Here is a 14,545-nt window from a genome sequence, read left to right as displayed (position 1 = left end):
TTGTTCCATTCTTTCTAAAAATGATCCCACACTGCTTCAATAATGTTGGACTCTGGGTTCTGGGGAGGCCAATCCATGAAGGAGAGTAATCCATTGTGTGTTTTTCTATCCAGGTATGCTTTTACTGTATCTGCAGTGTTTTTTGGGATCATCATGCTCACAAATGAAGCTGCTGCCAATCAAACGCTTTCCAGAGGGTAATGCATAGTAGATCAAAATCTGGTGGTGCATTCAGAATTCCAGCAGTTTTAACAAGACCTCCAGCATCACTACCTGAAATGCAGCCCAAGACCTGCCTGTAGACACTCACTGTTGTACCTCTATCCTGACCTCCTCCATACATATTGATAACAACTGCTCAAACCAACTGAACCGAAAATTTTAATTTTGGATTAATCATTCCAGAAGACCTGTTTGGCACACAACGGCCTTTTCTTCATGTTTCCCTTCCTTAAGAGTAGCTTCTTGACAGCCACCCTTCCACTGAGACTATTTCTGATGGACAGTAGATGCAAAGGCCTAAGGGCCAGATTCATCTCTTAGGTTTTGCGTCAGATCTTTGCTAGATTTGTTTTCCTATTTCTTAAGGACATGACTTTCAGAGACTGTTCATCAGCTGCTGATAATTTTTAGACCTAAGACTTCTTTTGTCCTTCACTTGTCCAGTGTCCTAATTTTTTAAGAACACACTCCACACAATGCAGAGACACGCCAAGTTTTAGCTCTTTGGGAATCACCTTGTGGGCAAGGTACAAGGAGTTGGACAAAAAACACGTGAAAAAATCCAATGTCTAAAGAAAAACATCTGCACAGTACTGTACTATAGATGCAAACCCGAAGTCAGTGTCTTGTAAAGAAAAGGTTGCCTTCAATTATAGTCAATTATAACTGTGATTCCAGCATAAAAAAGGGGTCATAGCAAGACGCACATAATCATGTCAATGGGCGCTCACAGTGATCTACATGAGTTATAATTTAGTGTTCATCCGCGAAAACAAAGCATGTTTTTGTTTCAGACTGACAAGGGCAACTCACATGATTACTATTAGAGCAAAAGGCAAAGCTCCAGAGACTAAGCTCAGAAAGGAGTGTAATTTGACAATCATTACACCGAATAAACCATTATATCCATGATATTCTACAAACACAAATGAGCATACAGCGCTCAGTCTCTATAATATTAAGGCATCACTTTGAAAACAACAACAACAAAACTTACAAGGTAGAAACAAATCTACTAACTGTGATTGTCACTGAAAATGTCCTAAAGAGGTCTGAATGTGGTGAAAATATATATATAAACATTTAATCTGTGCGTGATAAAGTATGGCAGAAAGTAGATGGTAATACTTAAGGTAATCAGTACTAATATGGTTTAAAAAACAACAGAAGCATGCCTAACACTGCTTTTGCACTGATTCAAAAACTGCATGTACTCTGTTTCAAGTCGTGGAAGGCTAAAAGTATGAAATCTGCTCCAGGGCTGAGTTTAGTGGCAAAAACACCACACTTACTAAAACTCTTCCTAATCTCTTAAATCTCTCTCTTTGATTTCAGTGAGCATAAAAATGGGTGTGATGTGGTTTTATCTCTGAAAACAGAAAAGATCTGATCATTATCTAATCACTGCGGCTGGCCGGCTGCACTCAAGAGAAGTAAGTATATAAAGGGTCTTTTGTATTCAGGATTTTTTTCTTCTTCCGTCGTTACCACTAGCAGAGCGAGAATCGGCGAGAGTTAATGTTCATCTTGGTGACTCCGATCAGTCTCAGCGGGGCAGAGAGGCCGAGGCCCGGGGTGACCGGGCATTCACACAACAGGTCCGACAGCTCATCCCGTTCCTCGAGGCCAAAGGTGGCGTCGTTGAGCATTCGGCGATGCAGATGGCACGTCTGTTCAATCTTCAGCTTGTTGATGTCACTCCGAAGCCGCATGAGCTGCCTCGCCAGCTGCTGGTCCTGCAAGCGCATATCTGTCTGCAAAAGAGAAGACAAAGGTGTCGGGATGGAAGATGAATTTGTTCATTTTATACGAAGCCGAATGGACGCGTCAAAGTGTCATTTTCTAAAAGATTGAAAGCTAAAACTAATCTATTCTAAGCTTAATTATTCTTTTCATTTATGGAGGACTCAATCACACCAACATACTGTGTATAGTCCACCTGTGGAGCTTGACCAGAGGTGCTTCTGTGAGGTCCTTTTTTGTCAAAAGAAGACTCACGGTGGGATACCGTGGTGCTCTTCTTTGTTTGTGTCCAAACATCTACACAAAGATGACAATCATCTTTATTGTTTGTAGCCACGTACTGTGAGTCTGCCTTTTATCAGTGCTTCTTTGTGCGCACAGTCCAAGCATATGAGCTATGGCTGAATGTGCAGAGTAATTGAGCAGAGTAAAAATGATTACAGTTGCAGAAATTGCTCGCAACAAATGCCAGATTCTGCTGCCTGGGGTCACAATCAGTCTCACTCACCAATAAGAATGAATGGGATTCTTCTGCCTGGTGATTAAACATCGCGTGCACTGTTAAACTCTAATTAGCTAAGAAGCGTGAACTTTTCTACTTGAACTTTGAGTGTGGAACAATGCCTCCTAAATTACACAACCAAAAGAAAAATATAAGGAAAAATAAATCAATTGCAGTCATAATCATACAATTGAATTAATCCAAGTATAGTATAAGACTCTATCCTAACTGTACTGTACTAATTACAGGACAACAGAAAGCAACAGAAAGCAGTAGGTACAAGGGAACAAGAACTATTCCCCCTTTATATGTAATCACGAGGACAAAGGGGAAGCATGCTGTATTTTCTGTTTTGTATAGGAATGAAAGTTCTGCACATCTTGGGACTGCTATGCTGATCAAACATGGTCACAAAGGGAGAATAATTACTACAATTCACACTACACTAATTTGTGGAACAAAATATTACTAGAACAAAAATGGCCTGTAAATGGTCTGTATTTGTATAGCGCTTTACTAGTCCCTAAGGACCCCAAAGCGCTTTACACATTCAGTCATCTACCCATTCACACACACATTCACACACTGGTGATGGCAAGCTACATTGTAGCCACAGCCACCCTGGGGCGCACTGACAGAGGCAAGGCTGCCGAACACTGGCGCCACCGGGCCCTCTGACCACCACCAGTAGGCAACAGGTGAAGTGTCTTGCCCAAGGACACAACGACCGAGCCTGTCCAAGCCGGGGCTTGAACCGGCAACCTTCCAATTACAAGGCAAACTCCCAACTCTTTGAATTAAATCAAGCAATAAGGGTGTGATTGAAGTGCAAGCTTTCATTCAATGGCTTTAACAAAAAATAAATAAATTTCAAATTAAAATTAATTTGACAATTAAATGCCCAGCATCTTCATGGTCAGGTGATTTTGACTGCCGAAGCAGACACAATATCTGAAGTTGATTCAGTGTGTTCTGTTTGTATTTTATAGCTTTTGATTGCAACATGACGTCTGAAGAAATGTCAGGCCAAGTCAGGGCTGCGTGATGGCAGAATTATTTCCATGGTAGAGGTCTATAATCAAGACACAACTTCATAAATGGAAATACAGATGCAACAAGAAGGTCAGATTAGACTTTGCTCATGGCGTAAAGCAGACTACAGCAGAATATAGATGGAGGCATTGCTATGGCATGGTTCATGGGCATGGTCCATACATGCCCATATTGCTAATGTGTCTACTGATAGAAGGAGCAGAATGCATCGTGAAGTGTACAGGGCTACACTCTCTGCTCAGATTCAGCCAAATGCTTCAGAACTGATCAGACAGCACTTCACAGTGCAACCAGATAATGACCCAAGGCAAACTGCTGAAGCAACCATTAGTTTCTCAAGAGAAAGAAATGAGATTGTTCAATGGCCAAGTCAACCAACTGATCTCAACTTAATAGAGCATGCTTTTCATGTTACTGAAGACAAACCTGAATGCAGAAAGACCCACAAATAAGCAGCGACTGAAGGTGGGTTCAGAATGGGGCTGACAGAGCACCTCATTGAGAGGAAACAAAGTGTGTGGTGATGTCCATGGGTTCTAGATTTCAGGCAATTACTGACTGCGAAGGATTTTCAACTAAGCAGCCTGAACTTATCAAAAGACCCATGTGTTCCTCTTTTGAACACGTGTAGCCAATATTAAATCCCTCATTATGGCCATGTTCCCTGTTTCCTTAATTCCTTTTATGAAGTGTTAGTACAAAAACATGCTGCAAGCTGATTACACTGTAACCCAAAACATTTCTGAAAATCTATGAGAAATTAGAACAAAATAAAGATTAGATGGTGGTGATAATTTAGACAGTGCCTCACCAGTTCTCTTCTGAGCCAGGTTAGAGCTTCATCAATGTTTTCAAATCCCTTAAGTCCACCTGATGGCAACTTGGGCTGACTCACATCTGGGTCCACTGAAGTCTCCTTGTGTCTAACTACTTTCCCTTTAGTCCCAGTTTCTGAGTCTCTGAAGCGATCTGCCTCAAGCCGGGCTTGCCACTCCAGGTAGGAGGGTCTCCTGGTCTCCAGTCTTAGTTTCTCTGTTAAGGCCTTCAAAGTCATCAGATGGTCATCTGTAGGCAAATCTACACCTTCCCCACAGTCTGCCTCGTCCTGGACATTTGTCCTGTTAACCACGATCTGTGGAGCTGAGTGCGAATTCATTTTTAACCTGTTAAATACAAAAACAAAACAAAAAAAAGCTATCTGGCCTCTTTCGTCGCTATAAGGCTATCAGGCTTCCATTCTGTCTGTCCAGCATTCACTTTTCTGCCCTTTATATTCTTCAGGAGACCCAGTCTTCAGTCTTTAGTGGAATCAGATGCTTCAAATGCAGAATATCTGTAGATCTGTAGAAGAAAAAAGACACAGGTTATGAAACATTTGCTGAGAATAACAAAGGACAAACCTAATGTGCCAACATAGAGAAAAAAATGAGATTACACTCTAGAAAGACCTTCATTGTATTTCTATAAACTGATCTGGATGAAGCATGTGGCCTCTCTAATATCAGAAATTAGGGGACAGCACACAGAGGGGGATAAAACAAAAAGGATTTTCATTTAACAGAAACAAACTGTTTCCATAGCAACAACAGAGGTGCTATAAATGAATCAGCAATTTCCGACCTCCTGTCCACGAGGCTTATTGCCTCAATAAACCCAAAGCCACAATGAATGTGAATGTGCTTTTTTAAAAAATAAAATAAATAAAATAAAAACCTTCTCAGGACCTGTTGAGTTGGAATGCAAGACCAGTTACAACTGGTAAAAGGGGCAGCAATAGCAAAAGCACTCTTACTGCTCAGTGTCTTCCTACTGAGTCCATAAGATCTCAATAAGTGGTTGGGGTGTGCTGTTATTCTATAATAGCAGCAGTGAAGTCCCTGCCCCTGGATCTAATGATACAGCCGGCTTGGCTGCTTTGCAATGGAAAATAGACTGTGATGAGTAGCTGACTTTTTAGTAGCCTGGGAATGGATGCTGTCTTCGTTATCTGCATGAATCAGTGCATTGCTGAAGTCCGCACTGTGTAGAGAGAGCATTAAAGCTGGAGGCAGGCATTTTTAACTTTGTAAGGACCGTTCGTGTACAGTGAGGAACTGGTTAGATTGTGAATAGGGACTGCTTATCCAGAACACTTAGAAAGGATGTGGAAAAGTGTGTCTGTATCACATAATGAGCTGTGATCACAATTATAAAGAAATAGAGAGGTTTTTGTTGTTGTTTTTTTTAAAACCCCTCTTTACTGGCTGGTCTGGTGAAGTCAGTGACTTTTTTGAATAGGCCAGCAGGAACTCTGCCTCTCTAGGAAGCCAAGTTTTACATCCTGAATATCAAATTCACCCAGGGCATATAAAAACACTGTCAAATGTTAGATGTCAGGGAGGGGGTGGCAGTGGGGGAAGTCCAGCTGTCCCTATCCAAATGTCCTAAGTGAATCAGCACACATCACCCATACATTCCTCTGGTTTAAACTCCAGTTGCCACACTAATAAAATATATTTTGTGGTGTTGGGACTTCTGTGAGATGCCAAAACCTGGTCTGGCTGAGCAGCTTAGGAAGTCTGGCTCTCCTATCTGGAACATGAGGTCATGTCTACGTAAGAAACACAACCACAGAGTAACTAAATGAAGCTTTAGCGTATAGTCCTCCAATCTATAATAGAACCTGACCCTGAGTAATTTGCAGGGATTTCAATTTCATCTTTGATACTGAGCATAACCGAAAGAAATTATCTCCAGGTTTGTGTTAGTAGTGTAAACACTGCTGCAGCGTATTGATTTTTTCCCCCGTGTTGTGGCAACAGAAGCCCAATAAAGCAGTCTGTAGTTCAAAGTGAACCAATCTTTGCATTTGTAACCCTAAAGTAGACATCGAAGCTCTACAGTTCTGACTGTATTCAGAAAAGAAGCGATTAACTTGATCATAACGCACAATGGAAGTGACAAAGACACTCTTGAGAGTTACAACATTTGAAATATATAGATCCATATAACAGTAATAGTAATAATAAAGGTAAAACAGTACTTGTTATTATATAACTTGAAGTCGTATCTGAAATGGAGAGAACCATTATGATTTTAAGTGCCATTTAGTTCTGACAGTGAAAGCGGGCATGTAATAAAAAAGTGTTTTTTAAATTAATTATTATTTTTTATTTATGAGAAAATAACATACTGATAGTTCTCACAGCATAAAAGAAACAATTGTGATTACTATTGCGCTCACTGGGGAACAAACACCATCTGTAAAGATAACATTTTTCCTTCTAAATCCCCTGGAACATCTTGCACGATGATTTATTTTGCATGTGATTCATTTCAGCCTATTCCTGCTTTTCTGGCAGCGTGCTGCAAGGTGATACCCTGAGGGGGGGATCACCTGAAAACTCGGCTACGCACGTAGACTACGACTTCGTTTACCTTTCAGGAACCTCCCAGTAGCGGTCCAACTTACCACGCTGAATCCTGGCAGCCACATCGGCGCAGACCATCACCGCCAGTCTCTCGCTCCCTGATAAGATCCCCTCTATGGCTCTGCGGTGCACTTATTTTTGAGCAGGGAGCTACCGGAGGAGGGGCGGGAAGGTTGCGTCAGGTTGTGGTTGCTTGGAGACGTCCAAGGAATCCGACTTCCCGCTAGATGGATATTACTGCAAGTGCGCCACAGTCTGATGACCAGGAGACAGCGTCACTATTGTACAAACCTTTAATTCATTCAACAATTTTAAACATTAGACGAAATGTAACTGGTTACATGTTTCATATTAAATAAGCTTCACAGAATAAATACAAAGAGTTTCACAAGTAAATAATAGGTATCAACTTTAGACTGAGGGCAGAGACAGCTTTGTGTCACATTTAAAAAGTGCTTTCTGAATGAAGCTCGAGTGTAATAACAAATGATTATTAAAATAAGAGCATTTTGTGTCTTCATTTCATTTCAATAAAGCCATCAGATTGCTTACTACAGGGCTGATTGCCTTTTTGAAAGTAAAGCGCTCCCATCACAAGACATTTAGTGCAGAAAGGAAAAGAGAGAAGGATCTGGCAACATTAGGCTGATGTTACATTTTCTGGTGCAGGGCATGGACTAAGCTGGTATTGGTGGGTTTAATACAGATCATTATTTACACAATCTTGTAGATTAGTGAACATAATGTAAAAAACAAAAAAACAACCAATTAAACAAAAATGGTAATGAGAACTGCTGTGGCTCTAGGGTTAGATGGAGGCTGGTGATTTGCTGTGGCAACCCCTAAATGGGTTGGGCGAAAGGAAGACCTGGGACTTACATGTGCTTAGAGTGCTGGTAAGATTACATATAAAATTGAAAACTCGTTTATCATACAGTAACAGTCAGATGTTGTACAGGCGATCTACACATGGTGTGATTGTCTTGTCATTTAGGGGTACATTTTTATGTCAAAATATCTGCAAAAGAATTAAAGGAGTGGGAAACATATTTTGGCACCACTGGAGAACACATCCCTTATGGCCTTCAAGTGGATTTTAATTCAAGTGATCTGAAAGGGAGAGACTCCTGCATCTCCACAAGGTATTGTTTAAAAATAAATTCAGTTGATGACTGAAAAAACTGGCCAATGACAGATCTAGTGGTTTATTTAAAACTAAATCAAATCTGTGTAGAAAGTGATGATTCAATGCCTTGAGCAGAGGACATTCACCTGATACAGTAGAGTTTAAATCCAGTGTGAAGCCATCTGGTAGGAGGCGTTTTGAACAGAGAAGGGGGAACTATAGGAAGGGTGCTATTATGTACCATGCATTGTAATTTCTTCCTCCCTACTGCAGCCCTTTCAGATTATGGGAAAATCTATGATTACAAACTATCTGACAAAGACAAAAAATATCCCAAACTATACAAAACCCAGCAAAGCACTAAAATATCTAAATGGAGTAAGAGCTTCAGTCATAGTCTGTCAGAAAAGCTACTCTTTAATTTTCACAGGTGCTACAAATAAAAATCACTGTTATGAGAGTTAAGCTGGTTTTAAAGGAACGTCTAAGAAAAACAATGTAACAAACGTACAAATTGCACATTAACCCATTGATCCTTTTTCTTAACTGCTTGTCCACCTTAGGGGTGTTTTGAGTGACTGATCCAACTGGACAGAGGCAGTTAAAAAGGACTGATGGATGAAACAAATCAGTTTCTGCAAGTTTCGTCTTATTTTGATGTTCTCATATTTTTAATGCTGGGTTGTTCTTATATTTCATAAATAACCTCTCAGATTTGATGGTTTGCCATCAAAGACCCAGACTACTTTCAATCTAAATTAATTTCATAATGTGAGTTCCTCAATCTCGTCTTCGAAGGAGGTGATGGCACGGATGGCAGGTCTGCTATCTGCAACATGGAGGGTGCTAAAGGAGGCTGCTGGAGCAGTGAGAGATCCTGAGTTGAAGTTGAGCAGTCCATCCCTTCTTGAACGCACTCCATTGGTTGTTGGAGGACTATTAAGAAGCTCCAGTTTATTGGAGGTATTCGCACCATCACCAACAGCTGTGGCTTGGGGACCAAACAGCTGGTGCATTAGACTTAACTTCCTGTCCTTTCCCTGAGCTTTTTCTGTCTCCCTCTCCTCTGCCGCACTGATATTAAACACCCCTATTGCTTCTAACGCAGATTCCTTGTCCTCTTTGGGTGGAGGTGGAGGGAAGCCAGAGGAACCACGGAAAGTTGAATGTACAAATGAAGGTGCGTAACCTCCAAATGCCAAGTCATCGCTGGAGATTTGAGACCGGAGCGCTCTCCTCCCTATCCCTGCTGTAACTGCTCCACCCTCTGTGCCTAGTCTCCTCCTTCCACCTTCTTTGCTCCCAGGACGCAAATCATCCGGCTCCTCTGAATTAGTTAGGCTGAAAATCGAAGAGTTATGGTTCCTTTGCTCAGGAGGGCGTGGAGAAGAATGTTCACCGAGACCCTTATTGGACTCAGAAGGACTCGAGGCAAACAAGGAATCCTGGGCCCCCTGTTTCTGACTGTCTATTTCCCGCATCTTTGCCAGCAGCTGCTCTTTTTTGCGCCGCGCTTCTTCTGATGCTTGCTGACAGGCCAGCGCCTCCTGATTCCATCTCTCCACCTCTCCCTGGACATGACCGTGCTTCTTGTAGTTATCATCCCCATTCTGGTTGAACAGGAAACTCGTCCACTTTTGGCCCTCTTCATCCTTTTCTTTCTCCAAGCCTGTTGGGATAGCGTTCCTCAGATTAAAGTACAAACAATGCTGCTTCGACAAGCTTTTTATAAGTGAAGTATATGCTCTACAACTACTCTTAACTAATCTTTGGCTTACCGTTTCTTAAAAACTTTGCCTTAACTTCAAGCGCTTTCTGTTCCTGATCAAGGTACTTTTTGGCCTCTTTCTCTTCCTTCGCCAACTCCTTCTCCTCATGTCTTTCTCTACTCTTTTGTTCCCAGTTTGGTCCCCTGTCTTCTGCCTCTGCTTGATTGACCGCTCTGTTAAGCTCCTGATAGCAGAAATTTGAAAAGTGATGAATGACAACAATTAGTGGTAAAAGATGTGGACAAAGTAAGTACAAGGAAAGAGTAGACATAACACCTTAAGTGATAAATATTCATCAGGTGGATGTTCCCTGTACTCGCTGGCATCTGTGATAGCAGGGGGAGGTGTGGGAAAATCCAGACTCAGCATCCTGCCTTCAGTCTGTATCGCCTTAGAGCTGCTCCTGCTGGGAACTATGTGTGGGAAAAGTATAAAATCACTTTTACTCAACATATTTCTGACCATCCCATTACACAAAGCACTATCATTACTTATAAGCAATCCTGATTGCTTTTTAGCCACCATGCATATTTATTAGTATGGATTCAGACACAGCCAATGAAGTTACAGCAAAAACATGTATCAAATATCAATGTGGGAAAAAAATTCAGGTTTTCCAAAGGATTCTATCCGACATAAAAAGTGAATTTTGTGACTCATGATACCATCTGGCATCCACTTTTTGATATAAAGTCAAATGAACTACACAATAAGCCTCAGCAAGTTAATTGTTACCTTTGTGCTTTGTGTCACTTTCAGTCTCTTTTTTTTGTGAGGGTTTCACCATGCGATTGGCATAAATATTCTTCGCATCGAGTTCTCTCTCCTTTTCCTGAACATTTTAAGAAGAAATTTAAAAAAAAACAACAACAAAAAATACTGTTTTACACAATGAGCAATCTGCTTTTGATGCACAGTCCTGCTTTCGATGGCAGCGGCTACTTTTTAAGGTTATTTTTTGTACATGTACCTTGAGTTTATTGTTCAGTCGTTCAAGTTCCTCCTGGAGAGCCCTGATCTCTTCCTGGGTACTAAGTGTCTTCTTCTTCTCTGCGACAAGCTGTCTCTGATAACTGCTATTTCTTAGCTCCATGCTACGCTCCACCTCCTTCAAACACAAACACTCATTGAAAGTTGCTGCATTGAAAGGGAACCCATGGTTTAGGATAAAAACAATAAATGAGAATTACAATTTTGAGTGTTCACTGACAAGAGATTGCACATAAATGTGCATCAGTTTGTTATATTGTAAACCAGAAACCCAACATTCAACATGTTCCAGGTTAATCATTCATGCTACAAAGCAGTATGTGGGGCTCTAGAAATCAGGGTTAATAAGACTTAATTTCAGGTCAATAAGTATTTAATCGGAATCCAGAAGATCCAGAAGAAGGTTAGATCTTTTATTCCACTGTCTATTTACCTTAAGCTTACGTTCAGCTTCTTGGGCCCGCAACTTCTCTTCCTCTAGCCTGCGGCTGAGCTCCTCTCTGGCTCCTAAATCCCGCTGCTCAACCAGCTTCTTCAGCCGTGAAATGGTAGCTTGACCCCTCTGAAACCGCTCCTCGGTGTCCCTCAGCTGGCGCTCAGCTTTCCGTTCCCGTTCTTGGGTGCGCCTGAGACGTTCACGCAGCACGTGGATCTCGTTGGAATGCCGGGATAAGAGCTGGGAGATTTCGCTTTCTGTATCATCGTACCGCTGCAGGGCTTTCTCTTGACGCACCTGAAGCTGAAGCATGGCAAAGGTTGCATTGAGAGTGGTGAAGAAGAAGGAGAATTGTAATTGATTTTCCTGTAAAAAAGTCTGTTTCTTTTTTACTACAAACATGAATAAAAGCCATAAAATTATTTAAGAACACTCTTCCTTCAAAGCATTTAAACCAAATATTGAAACAGGCCTACCTGTCGAAGAATTCGATTTTCTTTCTGCAGTTCGTCCGTGCGCTGCTGCAGCTCAGAAAGAGCATTGCGCAATTCATTGATTTTTAGGAGGCGGGCCGAGAGCATCCGCTTGGTCACCAGGTCCAGGTCTTTAGGTGGTGTGGACTCCTTGCTGTGAGAACGCACCCCCCTTTGATACTGCTGGGTCAGGGGGTGACCACCTGGTCGCTGTGGGCGAGACAAGCCCCGGCGCCCCAAACCACCTGCAAAGCAGAGAAAGACATATCATGTAAAATCTAAAAACATGATGACAAAAGCTCCTATGAAAAGATTTTTTCTAAGTCAATCAGGCAGTCAGAATGTGCCTTACACTGCCATTATCTAAACAGTCAATTTAATCGTCGAATGAATGAGATTTTAGCCTCATTCATCAGTTTAACTGTTTATCCACTTCGTTCCTTCTTCACATACCTGTCTTGTGGAGAGGGCTGCCAGAGATCCTCTTTGCCCGCACCCCTCTATGTGGGGTGGGTGAAGGAGTCCGGGACCGGGAGTACGGTGAGACAGAGCACTCTGAATGAGACTCGTTTTCATAATTCTCAGAATAAAATGACCCACCACTTTTGCTTCCCTCTCCTTCTGACATCCGATCCCGATCAGGATCTGAATGCCAAGTTCTGGTTATAGATCTGACATCACCTGAGTCAACTTTTGTATCCTCGCTGTGCATCTTGTCCCAGAAGTTCTGTTTGTGTTCCTGGACGGATGAAGCCCGAGAATCTTTCTTTGTACTACGGCAGGACTGGCGACTTAAATCCCGGTTGTCTTCATATGGGTGAGCTACTTTTTCAGATTCCATGTCGTCACTTAAGACATGCTGGATTTAAAAAACAAGAACAGAGAAACAAAACAGATTATGAAGTGTAGTGAATTTTGCTCTTTAAAATTTAGGTTGTTACCTTTGAACTGAGCTCTACATTTATAATGAGTAATGTTCAATCAAAAAGAATATTCTTAAAGCTAAAAGAAGCTAAGCTAACTGGTTTCGTTTAGGTTTTTAGTTTTATGTGTCTTGGTCACCAAGCAACAAGATGTGTGAGGCAGAATTTTCCATGAGACTGAATCCCGTATGATATGAGTGGTCTCTGCAGTAGAAAACTAAACGGTACATTGCCTCCATCTGCCCTGGTGACTTATTAACGACTGAATGTAGCACAGTGCACAAAGCTTATCAATTAAATAAATAAAAAAAGATAAAAGAAAAGAAAAAGTAGAATTAAAGTGATGTGAATAAGGGTATCCTTTATTCACACCTTTATTAAGAAGATGTGATTTTACATATTCACATATATTGTATATATAATATTCTCTTAGAAAATAAAATCTTGCTAAAATGTTGGAAAAGGAATATATTTCTGTGAAGAAAGTCAATATCGAGTAAAATTTAGGGAATTCTCACTGCTATTAAAGTATACTTGCTGACAGGACATTAAGAATCGCCAGAAAACAGAAGCAAGTATCTGTGAGGGTCACTTTATATATCAAATTCTAGTCGACTTTGTCCTCATGTCTTCATCGCATCTTTTGCCTCAGGAGGAACCTGGAGGAAATAGCAGCCCATCATTGCCATTTCCTCTAGATTCCTGGTCAGTCTAATAAAATCGAGTCTCAATATTAAGTGAAGACAAAGGATGCCCTGGCTTACAGCAGCGGCACTGCCCTGCACTTTGTGGATCGAACTGACGGGATTAAAGTAAAGCGTGTGCTGTTCCAGGTACTCTGTTGTTGACAGATTGCCTGTCAATTAAAAACAACGAAATGTATCACCTGGACTTTATCACATAACTCACCGAACCCTCTGTTAGTTTATGTATCTTGCACATTTCAATTATGTGCAAGCAAAAGGCAAACGAAACTTTAAAAAGCTCTTCGACGACATAATATCAGTGTCACTGTAAAGCTAACGGTGCCGCTAGGTGAATAACAGCTAACAACAGCCACTTAATATTAGCATAGCAACACAAAATCACCACCATCATCAACAGGTGGAGTGTGCTGTAGCGTTCGGAATCTTTCAGCACTAAACTGCGCTAACTTACAAATGTATGTTAATGTTGCTCAGTTTCCGCCTGAATGTGCAACACTTACCCGTTTCTTGTTTTGATTGGATCGGCTACTGCAAGCTAAAGAGCTATTAGCAAGGTAGCTTGAACTTTAGCTAACTTAGCTGCCGTTAGATATAAAATAAAGACTATGGGTTGTACACCCGTTTTTGAAATAAACTGTCATGGCTGTCGCTTTATCAATAACAAGAGAAAAACAGCACGTCGTCGGCTAAAAGTAGTCCTTCTCTTTAGTGCCATAGAATTTCTAATAGCATTTTTTCCAGTCCACGCCTAGACGTTTGCTTCAGAGTAGCTGCTGACGCCGTACCATGGCAACCGCAGCTCTCACTGCAATACTACCCTACCACCAGAGTGGCGCTGTTGCACATGTTACGGATGGTCGTGATCATTAAAAATGACCGAAAAAGAACTATTAAGGATTTATCGCAGTTTTGTGTGTGTGTGTGTGTGTGTGTGTGTGTGTGCGCCCGCGCTGGGTTGGGGGGGGGGGGGGGTTATTGAACAAAAACTATATGTGTTTTTATATGAATATAAAAACTTTTTTATTTGCAGGTGCGTGCATACCAGACGACAAAAGCACAAAACACGCCTAATTTAATCAAGAATTCTCTCAATTAACACAATATTATTTGCATTTTGAGTATTTGGGCCTATAGCTGCATAAAAAATGGTTTTAAAATGGAAATGCTCATAAAATATACTTGATCCATAAA

At 41.2% G+C, this 14,545-nt stretch overlaps 2 protein-coding genes across 3 annotated transcripts; both read right to left on the bottom strand.

Moving 5' to 3' along the window:
• Positions 1 to 1,703: 1,703 nt before the first annotated feature.
• Positions 1,704 to 7,209, bottom strand: fam167ab (family with sequence similarity 167 member Ab). 2 transcript variants are annotated; one of them, XM_085247162.1, is made up of 3 exons: positions 6,972 to 7,209; positions 4,332 to 4,861; positions 1,704 to 1,976 (listed from the first exon to the last, which is right to left on the bottom strand). In XM_085247162.1, the coding sequence occupies exons 2-3, from the start codon at positions 4,674 to 4,676 to the stop codon at positions 1,713 to 1,715; spliced, it is 609 nt and encodes a 202-aa protein (XP_085103288.1). In that variant the 5' UTR covers positions 4,677 to 4,861; positions 6,972 to 7,209; the 3' UTR covers positions 1,704 to 1,712. The 2 variants fall into 2 exon arrangements, with proteins under 2 accessions (XP_085103288.1, XP_085103289.1); XM_085247163.1 differs by having other exon boundaries at positions 6,938 to 7,000.
• Positions 7,210 to 8,453: 1,244 nt separating this feature from the next.
• lca5 (lebercilin LCA5) lies at positions 8,454 to 14,160 on the bottom strand. The gene is made up of 9 exons (XM_085247161.1): positions 13,855 to 14,160; positions 12,178 to 12,583; positions 11,728 to 11,969; positions 11,249 to 11,554; positions 10,796 to 10,933; positions 10,561 to 10,657; positions 10,102 to 10,238; positions 9,835 to 10,009; positions 8,454 to 9,725 (listed from the first exon to the last, which is right to left on the bottom strand). The coding sequence occupies exons 2-9, from the start codon at positions 12,563 to 12,565 to the stop codon at positions 8,821 to 8,823; spliced, it is 2,388 nt and encodes a 795-aa protein (XP_085103287.1). The 5' UTR covers positions 12,566 to 12,583; positions 13,855 to 14,160; the 3' UTR covers positions 8,454 to 8,820.
• Positions 14,161 to 14,545: the final 385 nt, after the last annotated feature.

The sequence above is a fragment of the Mchenga conophoros genome, linkage group LG15 (assembly GCF_057382185.1).
Source record: "Mchenga conophoros isolate Kocher_MC1m ecotype Shallow Benthic linkage group LG15, M_conophoros_male_GT1.1, whole genome shotgun sequence".
In the NCBI taxonomy this organism is placed as follows: Eukaryota; Metazoa; Chordata; class Actinopteri; order Cichliformes; family Cichlidae; genus Mchenga; species Mchenga conophoros.
The sequence above is the reverse complement of the archived record's forward strand: the minus strand, read 5'-3'. Positions and strand labels throughout refer to the sequence as shown.

Bases quoted from the DNA above. Each gene is read 5' to 3' on its own strand.
- fam167ab (XM_085247162.1), bottom strand. From the start codon at position 4,676: ATGAATTCGCACTCAGCTCCACAGATCGTGGTTAACAGGACAAATGTC. The intron at 1,977-4,331 runs GTGAGGCACTGT...TCTCTTTTGCAG, and splicing joins CCTGGCTCAGAAGAGAACTG to ACAGATATGCGCTTGCAGGA.
- lca5 (XM_085247161.1), bottom strand. From the start codon at position 12,565: ATGGAATCTGAAAAAGTAGCTCACCCATATGAAGACAACCGGGATTTA. The intron at 11,555-11,727 runs GTAGGCCTGTTT...GCCATGCTTCAG, and splicing joins AAAATCGAATTCTTCGACAG to CTTCAGGTGCGTCAAGAGAA. The intron at 10,934-11,248 runs GTAAATAGACAG...TTGTGTTTGAAG, and splicing joins AAGCTGAACGTAAGCTTAAG to GAGGTGGAGCGTAGCATGGA.